At 38.5% G+C, this 23,383-nt stretch overlaps 1 protein-coding gene across 6 annotated transcripts in view; it reads right to left on the reverse strand.

The window, feature by feature from the left end:
• Positions 1-23,383, reverse strand: part of LOC127495154 (NACHT, LRR and PYD domains-containing protein 12-like) — a 47,006-nt gene extending 23,623 nt beyond the window's left edge. For 4 of the 6 annotated variants that reach the window (XM_051861770.1, XM_051861771.1, XM_051861769.1 and 1 more), the window contains exon 1: positions 317-498. Coding sequence is in view for 1 of the 6 variants with exons in the window: in XM_051861772.1 (XP_051717732.1) it covers positions 14,956-15,138; positions 15,877-16,047; positions 17,341-17,511; positions 18,026-19,819; positions 19,924-20,037; positions 20,350-20,463; positions 20,654-20,703 (2,597 nt within the window). In the remaining 5 variants the exon portion in view is untranslated. Of the gene's footprint in view, positions 1-316; positions 500-14,955; positions 15,139-15,876; positions 16,048-17,340; positions 17,512-18,025; positions 19,820-19,923; positions 20,038-20,349; positions 20,464-20,653 lie in introns of those variants that run through there. The other 2 variants (XM_051861772.1, XM_051861765.1) reach the window with 2 other exon arrangements.

Below are 23,383 nucleotides of genomic sequence, written 5' to 3' on the forward strand. Positions count from 1 at the left end.
AAAGTAATTTGTTTACTATAGTTGTTATATTACCACATCAGCTACAGAAATACCACAACAAATTAATTCAATACTTTACTATATTATAGTTCAAAAACACTATACAATTTGCTATCATTTACTATAGTATTTTTTCATGTGCACATATGCTGTTAAACTTCTGAAGAATCACAGACATCATGAAACACAAAAGAAACCCTGAAGTGAAGGTGAAAGAAACCCTTTATTAAAGATTTTATATCAAATGAACAATCACTCAAAATGTCCTCCAGAGGTTCATATTAATATGAGGAAGTCACCACACATGAACACTCACCTCGATCAAACTTTTACAAGATACAGCTTCTCAAATCCTCCAGCTTTAACATCATAAAGATACACAGAAATTCCTGCATAAACTTTGATAAATGTTTTTTTTCCGTGACGTATTCATACTTCCTGCTTAAAATGACGATTGGTGAAGTCTAACTTGCTTTCGCTTTTGATTTGTGACGAGAGAAAGTGAGAGAGAGAGAGAGAGAGAGAGAGAGAGAGAGAATTGAATTTTAAAAGTTCATTTTATTACAATAAATCATGCATCCGTAATACAATTTTTCCAAAAATGAATTATCCAATTACAACATAAATGCCAAAAAAAAGAAAAAATAGAAAGAAAGAAAAACAGAATTACAACAAATGAGTGAAAAACAGTTCTTCATCGACAAAGCACAGCACTCCATTAACACATCCCTTCATCTCAAATGTTAACAGATCTTTCATTGATTTGTAAAAATGAAAATCAATTAATACTCTTGCTTTTACCATTTTTAAAAACATTAACACTAAATCTTCCCCAGACAACCTTTCAACCTTATTTTAAAAAAAAATAAAAGTTATCATAGAGAACACTTCATTGAAAGAACTGAACAATTTTTGTAGGACCTAAAATAAAGGCTTCAGTGTATCAAACTTGAGCATTAGGGTTTACAGTGTAAAAGTGCTTCACTCTTGTTCCAGTTAACCTTAGCTGATGAAATCATTCTAAAATCTTCTAAAACAACCATTAAAAAACCTTCACATCATTTTGCCCATTGATTAAAACAATCACATCATCAACATAAGCTGACAAACAAATATTGTTTTTACAAGTTGTTAAAAATAAATCACAAATATTTTTTCTCAAACGATGCAACAACGGTTCTATAGCAATTGAATACAACATTCCAGATAATGAACACCCCTGCCTAACACCCCTACAGACCTTAAATGGAATGCATAAGCCACCGTTTATTTTAAGTACACTCTCAACGTCACCATAAAGCACTTTCACCTTATCAATAAAATCTTTACAAAACCCAAATGCCTTTAAAGTTCTCCACAAATAAACGTGTTCAACTCTATCAATGCTTTTTCTTGATCTATTGAAATAAGTCTGATATCAATGTTAAGCAACTTGGAGACATCAAAAGTATCCCGAATCAAAGCAATATTGTCAAAAATGGATCTAACGGGAACACAATAGGGCTGATCCGGATGCACCACCTGATCTATTGCCTCTTAGATAACCTATTAGCTAGCACCTTAGAAAGCAATTTATAGTCAGAGCAAAGTAGTGAAACAGGACGCCAGTTCTTGATGTCCATAAGGTCTCCTTTTTTGGGGAGGAGCGTGATGACTGCTCTGCGGCAGCTCAACGGCAACCTGCCTGAGCACAAGCTGTCAAGCACCTGCAATAAGTCCTCTCCAACCTCAGTCCAAAAGAATTTATAAAATTCGACAGGTAGTCCATCAATTCCTGGAACTTTACCAGACTCCATGTCTTGCAGAGCCTTATGCAACTCCCCCATGTTTACCGCACCCGAGAGCATCGCATTAGCCCCCTGTGACTTACGTCAACCCATCAAAAGACTCTTTCAGAACCATGTCCTGCTCCTAGCTCTTGTATAAATTTTCATAAAAAATCACAAGCTCTAGCTCATATTTCTGAGTGACTATGTAAAACAGCTCCTGCCTCAGAATGCAGGGCATGCAAAAAACGTTTCTGCCCATTCTTCTTTTCAAAGCTAAAAAAATATTTGGACGGCACATCCATCTGTTCAATACTTATGTAACGGGACTGGACCAGAGCCCCTTGTGCTTTCAACCCCAGTAGATCAGCAAGCTGAGTTTTTCCTGTTTGAGAGCCTCTCTGTATAACTTTGATCTCCTGTTGAATCAGCTAAACTTTGAAATTTAATTATTTCTGCCTCCAAGGCCCTCATGGAATTATTTAGCTCTCTGGTGACATTGCAGGTGTACTGTTGACACAGTTGCTTTATTTGGATCTTTCCAAAATCCCACCATTGTTGTAAACTCTGAAAAGAATCTTTTGTCTTTTTAAAATCTTCCCAAAAAATTTGAAAACATCTTTAAAGTCCTGGCTACACAACAAATTTGCATTGAAATGCCAGTAAGCACTCATGGTTTTAATTTGATTTAAAATGAAAAAACAATACCATATTGTGATCAGAAAAACTAACTGGTGAGATGTTACAACTTTTAAAAATACTCAAATGAATGGTTAAAACTACAAAATCTATCTGATCTGGCAAGAGATAAAACACTGAGCCCATATATATTGTCTCTGTCCATTGTGAAAATGGCTCCAGATGTCACATAATTCATGCATATTAACAATCTTAATAAGTGTAACGCCCCGCCAGCAGAGGGAGCCCTCTCCCGAGTACTGACTGTATGCCGCTCCTTCTGCTTCACTGGTTACTTCCTGTTTGGTGGACATTTAAGCATGGCCTTGCTCTTTGTACATCGTGAAGTATTGCCAGCCTGTCTGCCTTACCGAGCGCTTTCCCATTGCTATTATTTTGCCTTATTGTGTATGACCATTGCCTGTTTCACCTGTTTACTGCCTTTTGGATTGCCCACTGTTCTGTTGCCTGGATTGGACTGCCTTACTGTGTTTGTACCTCTGCCTGCTTCACGTTTTCGATTATTTGCCTGCTGTTTTGGATTTGTTTGCTGTGGATACATTAAACACTGCACATGGATTCTAATGCCGCCTCAGCGTCCTTACATAATACTTCGCCTCCAAAGAATCCAGCAGATGTTACGAATCTACAGGCCGCGTTCGCTTATCAGAGCGACGTTCTCAAGGAGTACCGTGATCAACTGGCTAAAGCTCAAGTGGCTAATGACTACCTCACTCAGTATTTGCGATCGCTACCACCGCCTATGCCCAGAAAGGTAAGCTTTGCATTACCTGACAAGTTTAATGGTTTGGCTGAGCAATGTAAAGGTTTCATACGCCAAGTAGAAATCTTTTTCATGCATCAGGGAAGTGACTTTGATTCAGAAGAGAAGAAGTGTGCATTCCTCATGTCATTGCTAACGGGCAAAGCGATCGAGTGGGCCGCTGCAGTTTGGGAAACTGATCGCTTGTTCCAAACATCCTACCCATACTTCATAAAACAACTTAGAGATGTGTTTGAATACCCAGCAGGGGGCAAGGATGTTTCCACTCGTTTAATGCAGCTAACTCAAGGCCGCAGATCCGCCGCTGAATATGCTATTGAGTTCAGAACACTTGCTGCTCAGAGTGGTTGGAACGATGTGTCACTCAAAGCCCTGTTTCGTCGCAGTTTGAATATGGAGTTACAGGCAGAGCTTGCATGTAAGGGTGAAGATCACTCCTTTTCTGAGTATGTCACATTAGCCATCAAGATTGACAATCTCATGCATACTCATCGCCCTCAAAGCAAGTCAACGAGACCCATGCATACCTCGCAAGCTACACAGACTCAAGCCACGCCATTGATCATGCCAGTCCTGAGCCCATGCAGCTAGGGGTCACGAGATTATGTACTGATGAGAGATCAAGACGATTGATTCAGAATCTATGTTTCTACTGCGGTAATGCAGGTCACTGCAATGCAGTCTGTCCTCTCAAAGCCCGGAGAAACTACGCTGACAACAGCCAAGTAAGTGTTGACAATATTTCAGTTACCAACGCCAAATCTCACTACTACTGTCACGATTACTGCTGAAAATGGCTCCTTTGAATTCACAGCGCTGATTGACTCTGGCTCAGCATTAAACTTAATTCATCAGGACCTCATTACAACATTCAACATTCCAGTCCAACACTGTGAACCTCCACTCAAGGTAAACACCGTTAACAACAAACCCATTGGAGATGGCATCACTCAACTAACTCTGCCCATGAAAATGCAAGTAGGACTATTTCACCAAGAAACCATCACCTTCTACGTCCTTGATTCTCCGTGCCATGAAATCATCCTTGGATATCCATGGCTATCTGTTCAACATGGTGAGATCATACATTGGTCACAATTCTGTTTTTCTAATTGCCTGAGTAACACCATTACCAAGTCTTGTTTTACCACCAGCATAGAGAGTCCAGAATGTAAGCCAGTCACCATACCATCATGCTATCAAGAACTTCAGGAAGTCTTCAGCAAAACCAAAGCCACTCAACTGCCACCTCATCGTCCATGGGACTGTGCCATAGATCTCCTACCAAATGCCATACCACCGAAAAGTAAAGTATATCCTCTGTCACGTCCAGAAAGTCAAGCTATGGAAGAATACATCGAGGAAGCTCTCAATTCCGGTTTCATTCGTCCATCCACTTCCCCAGCAGCTGCAGGCTTCTTTTTCGTCGAGAAGAAGGATGGAGGACTTCGTCCATGCATTGATTATCGAGGTTTGAACAATGTCACAGTTAAGTTTCGCTATCCTCTACCACTAGTTCCTGCAGCACTTGAACAACTCAGAGAAGCTAAAATATACACCAAGCTAGATCTTAGAAGTGCTTATAACCTCATTAGAATCAAGGAAGGTGACGAGTGGAAGACTGCATTTTTGACCACTAGGGGGCACCATGAATACCAGGTCATGCCGTATGGGCTAGCCAATGCACCTGCAGTCTTCCAGTCCTTCATTAATGAGATCTTCAAGGACATTTTGAACAAATATGTTGTGGCTTACATAGACGATATCTTGATTTATTCCAAGTCTGAGGAAGAACACAAGGATCATGTCAGAACTGTACTCACCAGACTGTTAGAGAATAAACTCTATGTCAAGGCAGAAAAATGTGAGTTCCATGTACAACGAACATCTTTCCTAGGGTACAACGTCAGTCATCAAGGTGTGGAAATGGACAACTCCAAGATCACGGCAGTCACTGAATGGCCCCAACCCACTACAGTCAAGGAGCTTCAGCGCTTTCTGGGGTTTGCCCATTTCTACCGACGCTTTATACGCAACTACAGCATCACAGCAGCACCACTAACATCCCTACTAAAAGATAAACCCTCAAAGTTGAAATGGACAGATCACGCCACACAAGCATTTACCAACCTCAAGCACAGCTTTACGACTGCACCAATCCTAAAACATCCCGATCCCAATTTACCATTTGTGCTGGAAGTTGACGCATCCGATTGTGGAATAGGTGCAGTGCTCTCTCAACGCCACGGACAACCAGGCAAGCTTTTCCCTTGTGCTTGCTTTTCTAGAAAACTCACGGACGCTGAGCGAAACTACGATGTTGGCAACAAGGAGCTTCTAGCTATGAAGGCAGCCATCGAAGAATGGAGACATTGGTTGGAAGGTTCCACTCACCCCTTCCAGGTAATCACAGATCACAAAAACCTTGAATACATAAAAAGTGCAAAAAGATTAAATCCTCGCCAGGCTCATTGGTCCTTGTTCTTTACCAGATTCCAGTTCACTGTGACCTACCGTCCTGGTAGTAAGAACAGCAAAGCTGACGCTCTCTCCAGGAGACATGATCACCCACAGGCGGAGAACCAACCTGAATCCATCTTGCCACCATCCATCATCATCGCACCAATCACTTGGGATCTGATGGATGAAATTCAAAGAGAACATAGCAATGAACCCAAACCACAAGGCTGTCCTGCTAACAAACATTATGTTCCTTCCAGGCTTCGACTCCGAGTCATGCAATGGGTCCACACGTCACTTTGCTCTGGGCATCCAGGTATCTCACGAACACTACACCTCATGCAAAATTCCTTCTGGTGGCCATCTATGGTTAAGGATATAACAAATTACGTCAAGTCATGTTCAGTGTGTGCACAGTCTAAAAACCCCCAAAGAACTTCCATCTGGTCTATTACAACCATTGCCCATACCTCAAAGACCTTGGTCACACCTTTCAGTAGACTTTGTCACTGACCTGCCCCCATCTAATGGGTTTACCACGATCCTAGTAATCATTGACCGCTTCTCTAAAGCTTGCAGACTCATTCCTTTAAAGGGTCTTTCCACAGCTATGGAAACCGCTCAAGCAATGTTCCACCACGTCTTCAGGGTTTACGGTATCCCCGAGGATATTGTCTCTGACCGAGGAACCCAGTTCACGTCTCAGGTATGGAAAGCATTCTGCAAACAACTTGATATTAATGTCAGTCTAACTTCAGGCTACCATCCGGAATCCATCGGGCAAGTGGAGAGGCTGAACCAAGAGATCGGCAGATACCTCAGGTCATACTGTGGGCGTGAACAGCATCGGTGGTCAGAGTTTCTACCATGGGCAGAGTATGCGCAGAACTCATTGAGGCACTCATCCACTGGTCTTACACCGTTCCAATGTGTCCTAGGATACCAACCCCCTATGTTCCCGTGGTCTGGAGAACCGTCCCTTGTACCTGCAGTCGATGACTGGATTCGCCGTAGCGAGAGGGTGTGGGACAGCGCTCACATACGTCTACAAAGAGCTGTCAGGAATCAGGAGATTCAAGCCAATCGACGACGTTGCCCACATCCTCCCTACCAACCTGGACAAAGGGTCTGGCTCTCTACATGGGACCTCAAGCTACGGCTACCCAGCAGGAAGCTCAGTCCAAGGTACGTAGGCCCATTCAAGATCTTGAGACAGATTAATGCGGTCACTTATGAGTTAGAGCTTCCTGTTAACTATCGCATCTCTCCCTCCTTCTATGTTTCCCTCCTGAAACCGGTCCACCCGGATGCTGACCCCAACGTCGAGAACCGAGAGCCACCTCCACCGCTGGACATTGATGGAACCCCGGCATATGCGGTAAAGGAGTTGTTGGACTCCAGACGGAGAGGGGGTCAGCTCCAATACTTGGTGGACTGGGAGGGATACGGACCTGAAGAGAGATCCTGGGTAGCCGCTCACGACATTCTGGATCCATCACTAATTGAGAAATTTCATCGAGCAAGACCCGATCGTCCAGCACCGCGGCCACGGGGACGTCCACGTAGAGCGCCAGGAGTCTGTAACGCCACGCCAGCAGAGGGAGCCCTCTCCCGAGTACTGACTGTATGCCGCTCCCTCTGCTTCACTGGTTACTTCCTGTTTGGTGGACATTTAAGCACGGCCTTGCTCTTTGTACATCGCGAAGTATTGCCAGCCTGTCTGCCTTACCGAGCGTTTTCCCATTGCTATTATTTTGCCTTATTGTGTATGACCATTGCCTGTTTCACCTGTTTACTGCCTTTTGGATTGCCCACTGTTCTGTTGCCTGGATTGGACTGCCTTACTGTGTTTGTACCTCTGCCTGCTTCACGTTTTCGATTATTTGCCTGCTGTTTTGGATTTGTTTGCTGTGGATACATTAAACACTGCACATGGATTCTAATGCCGCCTCAGCGTCCTTACAATAAGACAATCACGTGAAGGCATATGAGGCTCAATATGATTTCTATCATTACAATTTTCTGTACAATTAAAATCTCCACCTAGAAATAAATATTCCTCAGTACTACAGTTTTGTAGAGTAGAACTGAGTGCATATAAAAACACCAATCTCTCTGCCGCTGAAGTTGGTGCATAAACACAAATAAAAACAAAAACATAATTCTCTACAACTACTATTTTTAACAGTCTTCCTTTCACAATTTCTTCGGCTTGATAAGAGACTGGACAAAAATTCTTTGCAAACAAAACCCCTACACCTCCACTAAGCGTGGTGTTGTGACTAAGGACAGTAATAACCTCCCACTCCTGCATCCAGTCAGCACCATTTTTAACATTGCTATGCATTTCTTGGATAAAAATAACATCAATTATTTTCTGTTTAATAACTTCAAACAATTCAGCTCTCTTTCTACTATCTCTTGCACCTTTACATTCAATGATGCAATACAAACTTCCATTTAAGTAAGAAAAAACCACCACATTAAAAAGAGACAACCAAAATTCACATTCGTTGTTTTAAGCTTTCTCATAGCCATCATTTAACTCAATGTTGAGCTTTCGCACTATTTTCTTTAGCTGATACACTTCTTTATTTGAGAAGCACCCCTCAGCCATTAAAATCTTTGTTTTTTCCAAAAACTGTCCTACATCTGGAAAATATTCATTAACAAAAACCCCTCTCTTATTCTTTGTTGATTTAAGGAACAGTTTAATATCGACAACATCATAACTGCGACAGGAAAACTCACTTTGTGACAAAATGCCACTTGAATCAGATAACTCGCTGTCACTTTCTGAATCATTCATATCTTCCAGATCTACTTTCTTTGGTTGTCGAGAGTCATGCACTTTATCTGACTTCCTTTTCAGTGGCACCTTAAACACTGTTTGCTTCATTTCAACTTTATTACCATCAATCTCCTGAACATTTCCAACATCACCCTGCAAATTCACATTGTCACTTGGCTCCCCTTTATCTAACTCAATTTCAATACCTTTCTCGTTATTCATGCTTTTAGAACCCGTCCCCATCGAAACTACTCGCCGTTTCAGTGGTTTGGTCCCCCTCATTCTCAATCACCTGCGCGGTCGTTGATTCCACACCGGCTGACGTTGTGGCCTCATCGGCCATCTGCTCAACAGCATTAGCTGCACTATCCCCATTCGCATTAGTTAAGCGATCATTTTCCACCCTTTTATTAGGACAAACACAGACCAAATGTCCAACTTTTCCACATCCGAAACATTTGATTTTATCAGTGCTTACAGAAATCACATAATCAAAATCATCTACATGGAAATTAAATGTGTGAAAGGCCGTGAGTGTTTAGGGTGCCATTTGGGACAGGGCCTCAGTATCAATCATCTTTGGCCCTGTCCCAAATGGCACCCTAAACACTCACAGCCTTACTGCGAGTCCGCACTTTCGTGATGTAACATCGCTTTGACTGTCGGGAAGAAGTCTGCCGCGGAGCTCGCACCAGTGCGCATCAGCAAAATCGGCCGCAAATGAGGGCGCTCATGAGCACCCTTCTGAAGCCTAAAATTGACAAATGGGACACCCTATGGTCTCGTGGACTTAACGGACATGCGCACGAGGCAGCCATTGTAAGTCCACAAGACCGCAAGTGCATAGAAGTGTGCCATTTGGGACAGGGCCTTTCTCTCTCTTTCTCTAAACTCTGCCGAGAGATAAAACGGTCTGATCCAAACACAAGCCTAGAAGCTCAACACCAAAACATGCAAATATTAGAAAATAAATTTGGATATTATAAGACAGTTTAATAATTTAAAAAAGCATTTTGTCGCTGTAGTGTGTATGTCGCCCTCTTTTGATAGAAAACAAACGAACAACAATATTTCTTTTTTCTTTTTTTTTCTTTTTTTTTTTTAATGCGACCAAATTTCATTAAAGGGACAGGTGGGTCACCCAGAAATTAAAATTCTGTCATTAATTACTCACCCTCTAGCTATGCAACTTCAACAAAGGTAAAGACATCATTACAGTAATCCATGTGACTCCAGGTTTAACCTCAATTTCATGAAGTGACGCGATTGATTTGTTTGCGCAAACATAATTTACACTTTATTTACCAGACAATATACAAGACTGCAGTTCATGAAAATGGCCACCAAGTGTAGACAAAATTAAACTTTTCAAGATCCATCACTACGTAAAATTAAAATCTCTATTTTCAGAATTTTAATGTTTATTGTTGCATCCTCAGTTCCCATTTGTTCTCTGTAGGAAAACTGACGGTTGTCCAGCTGTCCACAAGGAATATGTAAGTACCCTTTTTTATTATTTTAGGGCAATTAGCCTAAAATAATTTAGAGCTAATAATTCAGTATTTTTGGATACTGGTATGAATCTCTATGAATAGGGCACAACATTTCTATCAAGTAAATATTGAAACAATCTTCACAGAACAGTCTTCAGCTGACATATACTGTCTTTAAGGACCTTCCCCTCCCCTTCCCTTACGAAAAAGAAGTTTATTCAAGTGTGCTATTAGTATACTTCTTTTAAACTAAAAATAAGAAAGTATACTTTCAGTCTACTTTTTATATACTTCTCTGAAATATACTTAAAAATTGCAATTAAGTATACTTGACTTATACTGACAGAAAAGTCTAAGTTTATTTGACGTATACTTGTACTCAGTCTTTTGATGGAGATATACTTAAAATTATAATCAAGTATTCAAAGTATACTTGGCTTATAGTTGTGTTTAATCTTTTGATTGAGTAGCGTATTATACATTTTTCACATAGTTTTACATACTGTCTTATAAGCTTACATTGTTTGAAAATATTGATTTATAAAAAAAAAAAAAACAGATGTTCCTAATTCTGAGTATCTGAATTTTTGTCTAGGCTAGTCCACTGATAGTGTACATAGGAATTTACTTAAAATCTACTTTACTCTTTCCCCGCCACTGACTGAATTTTTAGGCTATCAGTGTTTTTACTGTTATACGGTAGGGGGGCGCTATTGCAAATCTTCTGAAAGAGTACAGAATCTCTGGATCAAAACACAGGAGAAGAAGAAGCTGAAACAAGCGATAGAAGATTGCTCACGCAAATGTAAAATAACTCAATCATCAAACATGAAACAGCATGTAAATCAAAACTGCCTAACGTTACTAAATGAAATGTTGACCCAGGACGAGCTACAGGATTGTGAAGCTTTGGGTGTGTTGATGGACTCAGCTTTTTGTTTAAAATGTTGCCCCTTTTTTAATGAAATTTACCCACATTTAAGTGTTGCTAAAAAATGATTCATGAAGCTACAATAAAATGTTTTTGAAATGGAAAGAGTTAAAGTACAGTTAAAGGTATAGTTCAAGTACAAAAATAATACCTAAATAGGAACATAGTAGTATACTTAAAGTGCAAAAATAATATATAAAAAGTAAACTATAAGTGTGATGTTATGTTCACTTAAAGAAAACTTACAAGTATACTTGCACTAAACTAGTAGTTTACTGAAAGTATACTTCAAAGTGTACTTTCATGTACTACTAGTATTAAAATTGTAAACTACTAGTATATTTATAAGTAGCTGTGAACTAGTTGTGCACTTAAAGTTTACTACTGTTACACTTATAGTACACTTAAACGTATACTTCAATTGGGCCCATTTAGTCCCAAGCAGTACTGAAATAGTACACTTACAAGTTTACTACTAGTACACTAGTATACTACATAAAGTATACTTAAAATTATAGTTGAACATTTCTTAAGTATACTTTATAAAATCAACTTGAAGTATACTTCTTTTTGGTAAGGGTTAACAAGATTAGCTACAACCTCGCTCTCTGTCTGTCACACTTATGTTCAGTTAGTTTCAGTTTTCATGGACTCCATTATCATTAAACTCCGCATTTGAACTTTACCTTTATCGACGTGTGTTTACCAGCAACACTGCTAACTCTGTCAGTGTTGTAGGGTCCCCGATCTTTGCTAAACTACACACATTATTCATGGGCACATTATGGTCATCTGTATTAAATCTACTATAAAACTGATTCAGTTCATTTGAAGAAATTATAAAATCAGAAGGAAAACTTTTTATTCCCATCTCTGCTAATCATAACATTAATAAAGGGTTAGTTCACCTAAAAATGGAAAAAGAATGGTCATTTTCTCACCCTCATGTCATTCCAAACCTGTGAGACTTTTGTTCATCTTCAGAACAAAGATGATTTAATAAAATCGGAGAAATTTCTGTTCCTTCATTGACGGTCCACGCAACTACTACTCGTAAAACGAATCTATATGAATTGAGCAGTTCTGTCAAAATTTTCTGAAGAGGTGCGATCGCTTTATATGATGAAAATATAAAGTTATATTACGATGAACAGATAAAGTTATACAATAATATTAACAGCCAAGCTGTTGTAAAGGTCGGAAATTTTAAAAATCTTTGATAGTTTATGGAGAATCATTTGAACTAGAAAATATGGACTGTATCTACAGACGTGGACAAAATTTTTGGTACCCTTGATAAATATGATCAAAGATGACTGTAAAAATAAATCTGCATTGTTTATCCTTTTGATCTTTAATTCATAAAATTAGCAAAAATATAACCTTTCATTGAAGGAAAAGAATTGAAAGTGGGGGGGAAATCACATTATGAAATAAATGTTTTTCTCCAAAACACGTTGGCCACAATTATTGGCACCCCTAGAATTGTTTATGACTAAAATATCTCTGAAGTATATTCCCATTCATATTTACATTTTTTTTTAGCACATCAGGGCGATCATGAACATAAAATTGTCCAGCCATGACTTCCTGTTCCACAGGAGTATAAACATGAGGAAACACAAAGGCCAAATTCCCTTAATCATTCATCACAATGAGAAAAACCAAAGAATATAGTTCTGATGTGCAGCAAAAGATTGTTGAGCTTCACAAAATAGAAAGTGGCTGTAAGAAAATAGCTTAAGCATTGAAAATCCCCATTTCCACCATCAGGGCAATAATTCAGAAGTTCCAATCAACTAAAGATGTTACAAATCTGCCTGGAAGAGGACGTGTGTCTAAATCGTCCTAATGCGCGGTGAGGAGGAAAGTTTGAGTGGCCAAAGACTCTCCAAGGATCACAGCTGGGGAACTGCAGAGATTAGTTGAGTCTTGAGTCTCAGAAAGCCTAAAAAATTATCAAACAGCACCTACATCACCACAAGTTGTTCGGGAGGGTTTCAAGAAAAATCCTCTGCTCTCATCCAGAAACAATCTCCAGCATATTCAGTTGTCAGACGTGACTGGAACTTCAAACGGGACCAGCTTCTATTGTCAGATGAAACTAAAAAAAGAGCTTTTTGGCAGCAAACCCACCAGATGGGTTTGGTGCACACATGGATAAAAAGTACCCCATGCCCACGGTTAAATATACTGCTGGATCTTTAATGTTGTGGGCCTATTTTTCTGCTGGAGGTCCTGGACATCTTGTTCAGATACATGGTATCATGGATTCTATCAAATACCAACAAATAAAAATCAAAACCTGACCGCTTCTGCTTGAAATCCAATAATGGGCCGTGGTTGGATCTTCCATCAGGACAATGATCCAAAACAAACATCAAAACCAACACAAAAATATGTCACTGAGCACAAAATGCAGCTTCTGCCATGACCATCCCAGTCCCCTGACCTGAACCCAAAAGAAAATGAGTGGAGTGAACTGAAGAGAAGAAGCACCAACATGGAGCTGGAATCTGAAGGATCTGGAGAGATTCTGCATGAAGGAATTGTCTCTGATCTCTTGTCAGGTGTTCTCCAAACTCATCAGGCGTTACAGGTGAAGACTCAGAGCTGTTATCATGGCAAAAGTAGGTTGCAAAAAGTATTGAATAAAAGGGTGCCAATAATTGTGGCCAACGTGTTTTGGAGAAAAACATTTATTTCGTAATGTGATTTTCCCCCTACTTTCAATTCTTTTCCTTCAATAAAAGATTATATTTTTGCTAATTTTATGAATTAAAGATCAAAAGGATAAACAATGCAGATTTATTTTTAGTCATCTTTGATCATATTTATCAAGGGTACCAACAATTTTGTCTACATCTGTATAAGACGTCTATGCAGAGACTATATATTTTGAGGAAATTAAGTAGTTTTGGTTTGAGCAAAGACGTGCTTATATAGATCTTATTGAGAGCGTCCTGAGGTAAAGACAAATTTCCATGTAAATGGACAGTAAAAATATTTCATTTAATTTCATAATTCCTGTTAAGTTTGTTTGAAAGGCAGTTCTTTTCCTTATAATATAAAGTGAGGAATTAAGCAAAAGTGACTCTCATCATCACTGCTTTTTGTTGTTGGCTTTAGAAATACTTTCCATCAAGAGGAATAAGTGTCAACATAGAGGCAGGAGGAAAAAAACAAGAAACCAGTAAAAGAATGTAAAGATTTTGATGGAAACTTTAATAGCTCATCACATAAAAAATAGATAAATAATACAAATATTTTACAGAAATAAATGTTCAGTAAAATTATTTGCATAATATTTTTTACCCTCTGCTGGTAGACAAATTTACAACATCTGTCTCTTCTGTAGTCAGATTCTTTAATAAAACTTGTAAAAACTTTTCCCAACACTGTCTGTATTGCACAATAAATCTGTCTATGACTTGTTTTTTCACTTTGCTTTAATCGTTTGCAGTGTATTTTGAGTGTTACACCATCCACATTATAATCAATATCTAACAAATTTTAAACAATAAAAAAGTTGCTTTTTTCAGCACTCATTTTCATGAGCTTTACTATAAAATTCAAGCACACATGTCAGTGTGATCGCTGTGTGTCTCTGTGTCTTCATCTCTGTAGCGGCTCCTTATTCACCATCAGCTGATCCTCAGGAAACTGAACTGACGTCTAAATACTGAGAGTCCTACAATAAAACACACAGACAGTCACATATGAGTATGAGACATTACTGCTGTCACATCACATCAGATCATTTCAGAAAAACACAGCAGAGATATTATATATTCATATTACAGCCAGAGATATGAATGAAAAACTGCTAATAGATTAATAACAGTAAATGATCAACAACTCTTAATCACTTACACACAGAGACACTGTAAGAGATGAAAAATTCATATATTCATAGATCATATTCACATCACAGAATTAAACTCTTAGTTTACAGAGACTAAAGTGGAGCTGAATTATTATCTTATATTCTCCAGTTACACACACATGAGGCTGTTACTGACCTTGAGTCAATTTAAAGGCTTTAAATTTACTCACAAAAGAATAATGCCTCGAGTTTATAATGTGGATCATCCTTCAGATCAGAGAGCAACTTCTTTCCTGATTGTCCTAGATTATTCCACATCAGATCCAGATGTCTCAGGTGTGAGGGGTTTGATCTCAGAGCTGAAGTCAGAGCAGCACAACCTTCATCTGTAACTCTACAAGTCCTCAACCTGTAGAAAACAATGACACAGTTTGAATTGTAGTTCAAGTGTCTGTAGTTTGTTATTCACTCTGGTCTCAGATCAGGAGAGGAGATATAATGACAAGCATTGCCTCATACTGAAACTGTCATGTGCTTCAGGACTGAACAGACACACAGAGTTGAATGTGAGATATTGTTTCATAGTGATATAAGGACGGTTCTGACTGGAGAAACAGTCTCTTGCACCTCTAATTCACTCCTACAGGAGGACATTTGCTTCACAGGATCCACGTGTTTCCATTACATATCATTTATTAACTCTAGTGATCAAACACATAATTGTGTCATGTTTGGTCTCATCTGGCAGCTTATAAACTGAATAGAAATGTGGTGAACTCAATAGAGATATTCAATGTCCTAATGTACAAAGTAAGAACTATTGCCTTCACATCCATTGAGATCATGTTCCTCCAGATCATCACCCATTTACCTCCAGGCTACAGCTCTACACTGTATTTCACAGTTAAATTCATGCCATGCTTTATGACATCTATGAGAACACAATGAGCTCAGATGATTTCAGAACAAGAAGAAAATAAGATGGAAATTAAAAGAGAAGAACAGGTGAGCATTAATCATCATTTGTGCTGAGATTTAACGTGTTTAGTGAGCATTTATTTTACAAGTTGATTTTAGTTTTAGAATTTACATTAAAGGACACGTTTTACTGAGGACAAAGACGTGTGAATATCAGAGATGATTTTACCACAGTATCTCCAGTTTACAGTGAGGATCCTGTAGTACATCAGACAGCAGATTCACTGATTTTCCTATTTTATTCCCAGACAGACTCAGTAATCTCAGGTGTGAGGGGTTTGATCTCAGAGCTGAAGTCAGAGCAGCACAACCTTCATCTGTGATATCACAATCCCTCAACCTGTAGAGAACAAAGACACACTCTTCACTCTCTCAGATCAGATCAGTTTAACAGTGAATCCATTATTAAAAAGAAAGTACAAACGTGTGTGTGTGTGTGTGTGTGTGTGTGTGTGTGTGTGATTTTACAAAATTAAAACAATATTTTAGAAAGTCAATGCAGAAAGATGAACGTGATGAACAGTGAGAATGAATCCAGCATGTTCTTCATTTCTCAGACTGTTTTGAGCCTGAATCTGTTTAAAGTCAACTGACTGAAACATTGATTGTGTGTAAAAAGTGTGTATTTCAGTGTGACTCTCAGTCCTGTGGTATCATGTTACTGAGGAGCAGAGCCGATCCTCCCTATACACAAACTACACAAGTTGTGTAGGGCGCCTGAACCACCAGGAGCCCCCTTGCTCATCACTATATAAAATAAACATAAACATTAAAATAAATATGGTAAATTACCATAATACCATAATTACCATAATGTAAATATTTCTTCACAACATAGAAATACAGTATATGTGTGGTGTCTACTAAACATTTGTGGAGTAATGTGTAAATATTTTTAATAATGATTTATATTTATTCAGTAACTGTTTCGGACTCAGACATCATACAGTGCGGCAGATAATAACACGCGTCTTGACATGACTACGGCTGCAAAACCAAACTATCCTACTGGAACAGAAAAAAGTGCCAAGAACAAAGAAAGTATGTATTTTTGTAACATTTTAATTTCTTATTTAGTCTTGACAAAGCAATAAATTCATAAGCAAGTCATATACACAATAATAATCAAAATGTTTTTATGCATGGTTTAATGAGAAATAAACATTCCTGTTCAGTATTACAAGCTGTCGTGTGATTCAGGTACTTTAAAAACAATACCTATTAGTCTAAAATTAGCTCATTTGGAGAATTATTGATTTATTTTCGTATGTTTACTTAAGACTTCTTCACTCTAAAAAATGCTGGGTTGTTTCAACCCAGATTTGGGTCAAAATGGACAAAACCAACGTTTTTCATAACTTGCGGTTTGTTTCCTTGATGTTTTAATTTCATTAGTATAGAAAACTGACAGTGCAGTTTGCATACTGAAACCCATTGTAATTATTATTCAAGTTTATGGAAATTTGGGGTTTTTAAGAATTCACTGACAGGAGCCCCTTCACAAAGTTTTGCTTAGTTCCCCCATATAGTGTAGGATCGGCACTGCTGAGGAGCAGATCATGTGTTCAATCATTTACAGCTAAATCAGCAGTAGAAACATTGTGATTCATGTGAGAGTCAAATTTGATCTTACCACAGTTTCTCCAGTTTACAGTGAGGATCCTGTAGTACATCAGACAGCACATTCACTGATTTTCCTATTTTATTCCCAGACAGATTCAGTTCTCTCAGGTGTGAGGGGTTTGATCTCAGAGCTGAAGTCAGAGCAGCACAACCTTCATCTGTGATATCACAATAACTCAACCTGAAGAGAGATGAAAATCAAATAACAGAATAAAAAGTTAAACAATATCAAATAGCTATCCAACAACTTTCAATTCTTAGCAACTTAATTTTTCATTTCATTCAGATCAAGTAAATGTTTAATCGTCCATCTGACTATTAATATTAAAATGTATGACTCTGCAATGTTAACCACACATCAAATGTTTTAGGAGATTTGAGTTACTTGATAAATGAGCTGTTTCTCCAATTCTGTTTGGTCTTCGTTTCTTTTATGTCATTTAATTAAAAAACAAATATTTAAATTCCTTCTTTATGTGCAAAAACATTCAACTGGTAAACCTGAATTATTTATTCATACACAAATTCTCTGACTTTGTTTGAATGTCTGAAGGAATTTTACATTGTCACGGTTTAGAAAACACATCAAAATACTGACCACTAAACTCTGGACAACATCTGCAGCACGGAAGATTTATGAACTTTTATTTTTTTAATGTTTTAACAGTGAAGTGATTGTTCTCAGTGATACTTACTGAACTGATCTGGATTCTTTCATCACGGGCAGCAGCTTCTGAAGAACCTTTAGTTTTTCCATTTTATCGTTTCCTCCAACAAATTTCCTGAGATCAAACACATCCAGCATCTTCTCTGATGTCAACAACACAAAAGCTACAGCTGACCACTGAGATGAAGAGAGTTTGGCTTCCTTTATTCTTCCAGATTTCAGATACTGTTGTATTTCCTCCACTAGTGAATGATCACCCAGTTCATTCAGACAGTGGAACAGATTGATGGATTTCTCAGGAGAGTCAATGGTCCTGATCTTCATCTTGATGAACTCAATGGTTTCCTCATTGCTGTCTGATCTGCTTCTTGTCTGTTTCATTAGTCCTTGTAGGAGAATCTGATTAGACTCCACTGACAGACCCAGAAGAAACCGCAGGAAAAGATCCAGATGTCCATTTTTACTCTGTAGAGCCTCATTCACAGCTCTCTGATGCAGCTCAGATAATGAAACATATTTAAACCAGTTCTTAACTTTAGACCACAAACTCTGTTTGGTGATTTGATCAAACTCATTTCTGTTGTTGTTTGTACAGGAGAGGTGCACATATAGAGCTGCTAGATGTTCCTGAATGCTCAGATGAACAAAGCAGAAGACTTTCCCCTGATACAAGCCCAACTCCTCTCTGAAGATCTGAGTGCACAATCCTGAGTACACTGATGCTTCTGTCACATCAATGTCACACTCTCTCAGGTCTTCCTCATAGAAGATCAGGTTTCCTTTCACAAGCTGCTGAAAAGCCACTTTCCCCAGTTTGAGGATCATGTCTTCATCTTTCACTTTCTTCTCATAGTCCTTCTCATGTTTGATGTTGGTCTGAATGATCAGGAAGTGTGTGTACATTTGAGTGAGAGTCTTGGGAATCTCTCCACTCTCTGCTTCACTCAACATCTTCTCTAGAACAGTGGCTGAGATCCAGCAGAACACTGGGATGTGACACATAATAAAGAGGCTCCTTGATGACTTCAGGTGTGAGATGATCCTGTCGGCCAGACTCTGATCACTGATTCTCTTCCTGAAGTATTCCTCCTTCTGTGGGTCACTGAATCCTCGTACCTCTGTCACTCGATGGACACATTCAGAGGGGACGAGATCAGCTGCTGCTGGTCTGGAGGTGATCCAGATGAGAGCAGAGGGAAGCAGATTCCCCACAATGAGGTTCATCAGCAGCACGTCCACTGAGGCTGATTCAGTCACATCACACAACCTCACATCGCTCTGAAAATCCAGAGACAGACGACACTCATCCAGACCATCAAAGATGAACAACACTTTATATTTGTCACTGGATATTTCCATTTCTTTTGTTTCAGGGAAAAAGACATGAAGAAGATCTGAAAGACTGAGTGTTTTGTCCTTTATCAAATTGAGCTCTCTGAAAGGAAGTGGAAATATGAGCTGGACGTCCTGATTCTCTTTCCCTTCAGCCCAGTCCAGGATGAACTTCTGCACAGAGACTGTTTTTCCAATGCCAGCGACTCCCTTTGTCAGCACAGTTCTGATGGGTTTGTCTTGTCCAGGTAAAGGTCTAAAGATGTCATTGCATTTGATCGGTGTGTCCTCTGTTGCTGCTCTCCTGGACTGTGTCTCAATCTGTCTCACCTCATGCTCATTACTGATCTCTCCACTTTCACTCTCTGTGATGTAGAGCTCTGTGTAGATCTCATTCAGGAGTGTTGGGTTTCCCTGCTTTGAGATTCCCTCATACAAACACTCAAACTTCTTCATCAGATTTGATCTAAACATGTTGAGGACTTCATGGCTGTAAAATTAACATACCAAATTATTACATCAGTTAATAAGCACAAAGTCTTCTTTTGTATTCAGTATCATAATCAAATCATATCTTTTACAGAAACGTTATACCTCGGATCAGTCTGTGTATCTCCACTCAGAAAATGTATTATATCATCCATAGATGTGTCACTCCTCATAGACACACAGCTGGACTCTGGTTCTGATCTCTTCTGATGAACTGAACTATAACAGAGAGAGATTAAAGTGAATGCTCTAAATTACTGTATTCAAACAAACAAACAAACCTAAATTATTTTATCTATAGAGTATAGAAACAATTTAAAGTTTTTTTTATTTACACTGTTGACATAAAAACTACTTTTAACTAAGCACTCTTATAGATGTGTCTCTGTGTGAGCAACACTATATGTTAAAATATCAGATAAAGATAAAAATAACTATAAACAGTTTACAAGAATAATTATTCATTATCAGAATAATATTCTAATAACACAAAATGCATACCATAATCATATTTTTATAGAAATGTTATACCTCAGATCAGTCTGTGTATCTCCTCTCTTAAACTCTATCATATGATCCATAGACCAGTCACTCCTCACAGACACACAGCTGGACTCTGGTTCTGATCTCTTCTGATGAACTGAACTATAAAAGAGACATAACAGAGACACTATAACAGAGATTTAATGCTTTATGATGATAATAATTTTAAGATAAGATCTTACAAGCATTTATCATCAAACATCTTTTTGCATCCTAACAAAACATCATCATGCCATCTTCAGACTTTTAATCATCGTATAAAGTGATTTAATGTAGTGTTTATTGAAGGTACCTGCATCCTGGAGAAAAATCTTCATCTCTGGATGTTTGTGTTTCATCCATAATGAATCTGAACAGCTGAAACAGAATCAGGAGTCCGTTCTTCGTACCTCGCTTAATACATCTGAAATGATTTGATAGATACTAGATCTTCTAATCGTGATAACTGAACTCTGGCTAATTTGGTTCTTTAAAGGAATTTGCGGATTGGATTAAAATATCTGGATAAAATTGTCTGCGATTACTACGCGTTCTTCTGTTCCTCGAAAAGGGCAGATGTATCGATACCAAAGACTATAGAATAACAGAAGACGCGTCACTCGTATTATTATGAATGGGAGAAAGTGCAACGCGCAATATGGCGGAATAAGGCTGCGTTTACACTGGCACAAAAAATCCGATCTTTTGCTCACATCTGACACAGATCGGAATTAGTTGCACACGTGTAAACACAAAAATCCACACGAGATCCGATTTTTTTGCATCCGATCTGAGCCACTTCCAAATGTGTTTTTAAATCCGATACATATCCGATCTCTGGACATGCGACCAATGTCTAAACACACATATCCGATTCCCATTGGAATTCCAAGCCACCACAAGGCGAGGATGACACATTTCTAAAAGGTAGCTTCAATGTTGTATTATGAAGCAGACGTGCTTGTATGCACTTGCACTAAAAATTCGCAGCTTTTTTTTTTAACAGCAATTCGCAGCAATTTCAACCTTTGCCCGGTTAATTTAAAAGAGACCGCCGCGTTGTTGTTTTTCTTATGAGCCAAAAGCTTCACTGTAGCTATCTCTCTCTCTCTTGCGTGCGCGCTCTCTCTCTCCTTAGCTCGCTCGAAAAAAAAAATGGAATTCTAAAACTAATAACTGCAGATAAAATATCAAACGCAAATTACCTTTTTTTTACGGTCTGTATCCGTTCAGTCAGATTTTGCGCTGAAATTCATCCATGACACTGACAGCTGTTAATTTATCCATTCTGACATGTAATCATGGCCACTCTACATGAAATATATAAATAATTTTTATTCAAAACCCGAGGATCTACCATGTGCATGTAAAACTATCAATGACAATCATTTTGGGGCAGGAAGTAATGTAAACACAGATATCGGATACCAGTCGCGTCTAAAGTGAATGTAAACACACTGGCCAAAAAATCGGGTATGGTCAAAAGATCGGATCTGTGCATTAAGACTTGCAGTGTAAATGCAGCCTAAGTCCCGCCTTCTAAATAAGAGCCAATCGCCGATTGGTAAAGTCATCACGTCACTGCAGCGGCCGTTAGAAGATCCGGTTTCTATAGAAACAGTCAGACTAGCATTTAGGACTGCGCATGCGCATTAGCTTGATCCAGCATGAAAAATGCCGTTTTTGTCATGATTCGAGCGTTTGGAAAAAAAAAAAATTATGGGACAGTTGTTGTCAGATTTCATTGGTGATTTCAAATATGAAATTTAATCGAAAGCTTGGCAAACAGCAGTAGAGAATTTGATGTTTCCCCATTCAAAGAGATAGGAGCTGCACTTGGATGCCCGAGAGGCGTTTCAAAGATGGCCGCCGAGTGAAACGTCTTAAAGGGACTTTGTCGATACTCGAAACCACGATCAGCAATGCAGCGATTAGCTGGCGTCATGACGGCAACGTAATGACATCATATGATTAAAAAAGACAGCTGATGAACTACTTGACGAATTTCTGGACCTTTATAAGAAAACAGCCAAGCAACTAAAATGAGATAAAAGTTATAATAGATAAATTAATTTTTTTTTTTTTTTACAGGACTCCCAATTATTTAGGCTATAGCCTATTCACGTTTTCTAGTACACTATATGTACAAGCTTTACATTTTTATTTCAATGTTGTAATTAGAAATTCATTTAATTTTACCTTTGAAACATAAAATTATTAGGTAATTATTCCCTCACGAATATATCTCTCAATGAGTAAAACTGGCGGTGTCTAATTTATGATATACTACACGACATTATAATATTATTTGCAAATTTATTTTTAATCATTATTATTGTCCCTGGTTTACATTAGGGTACTCTTGTGGGAAAGTAGCAGTGGCTGGGACAGACTTTAAGCATCACCTCCGCTTAAAAAGATGCAATCTAATCCTGTTTACATGAAATAAGCCTGCTCCCGAGCAGGTTTGAGCTTACGGACCTGTTGCTATGACAGCAAGTCCAGGATGAGCGTCGAAGAACCAAACAATCCGAGATCATGCCAAATCGTCATTAATCAAATCCAGCTAACTGAGGTAGCAACGTACGAAGAACGGGCCCCTGATCTCCGACACTGACTCTGGATAGAAATGACAATCAAACACAATTCAGCTTTTTCTCGGACTCTCAGGATCAAGAGACGCGGCGTTCACTCAAATACTAAATGTTAGTTGCATGTTAACACAAATGCTAAAATAAACCACAGACAACACGAAACAATGAAACCATATTAATTTGCTTCAAAATAAACAATTATCATGTTTAAAGAACTATTTACGTCCATCAGAGAAAATAGTAATGCAGAAGTCACGTGTAAGTCTCGAGACCTGAACACTCACCTCGATCAACATTTAATTACATATCGATTAAAAAACCTTCTCCACCTTTTCTACCAAGTACCTACACGTGAATTCATGACTTAGTTTTTATAAAGGTTCCTATAAAAAACTGATATTCCTGTAGAAACGATTTCTGTTGTTTAAATCTGTTGGCTAAACATCAAC

The sequence above is a fragment of the Ctenopharyngodon idella genome, chromosome 15, assembly GCF_019924925.1.
Source record: "Ctenopharyngodon idella isolate HZGC_01 chromosome 15, HZGC01, whole genome shotgun sequence".
NCBI lineage: Eukaryota > Metazoa > Chordata > Actinopteri > Cypriniformes > Xenocyprididae > Ctenopharyngodon > Ctenopharyngodon idella.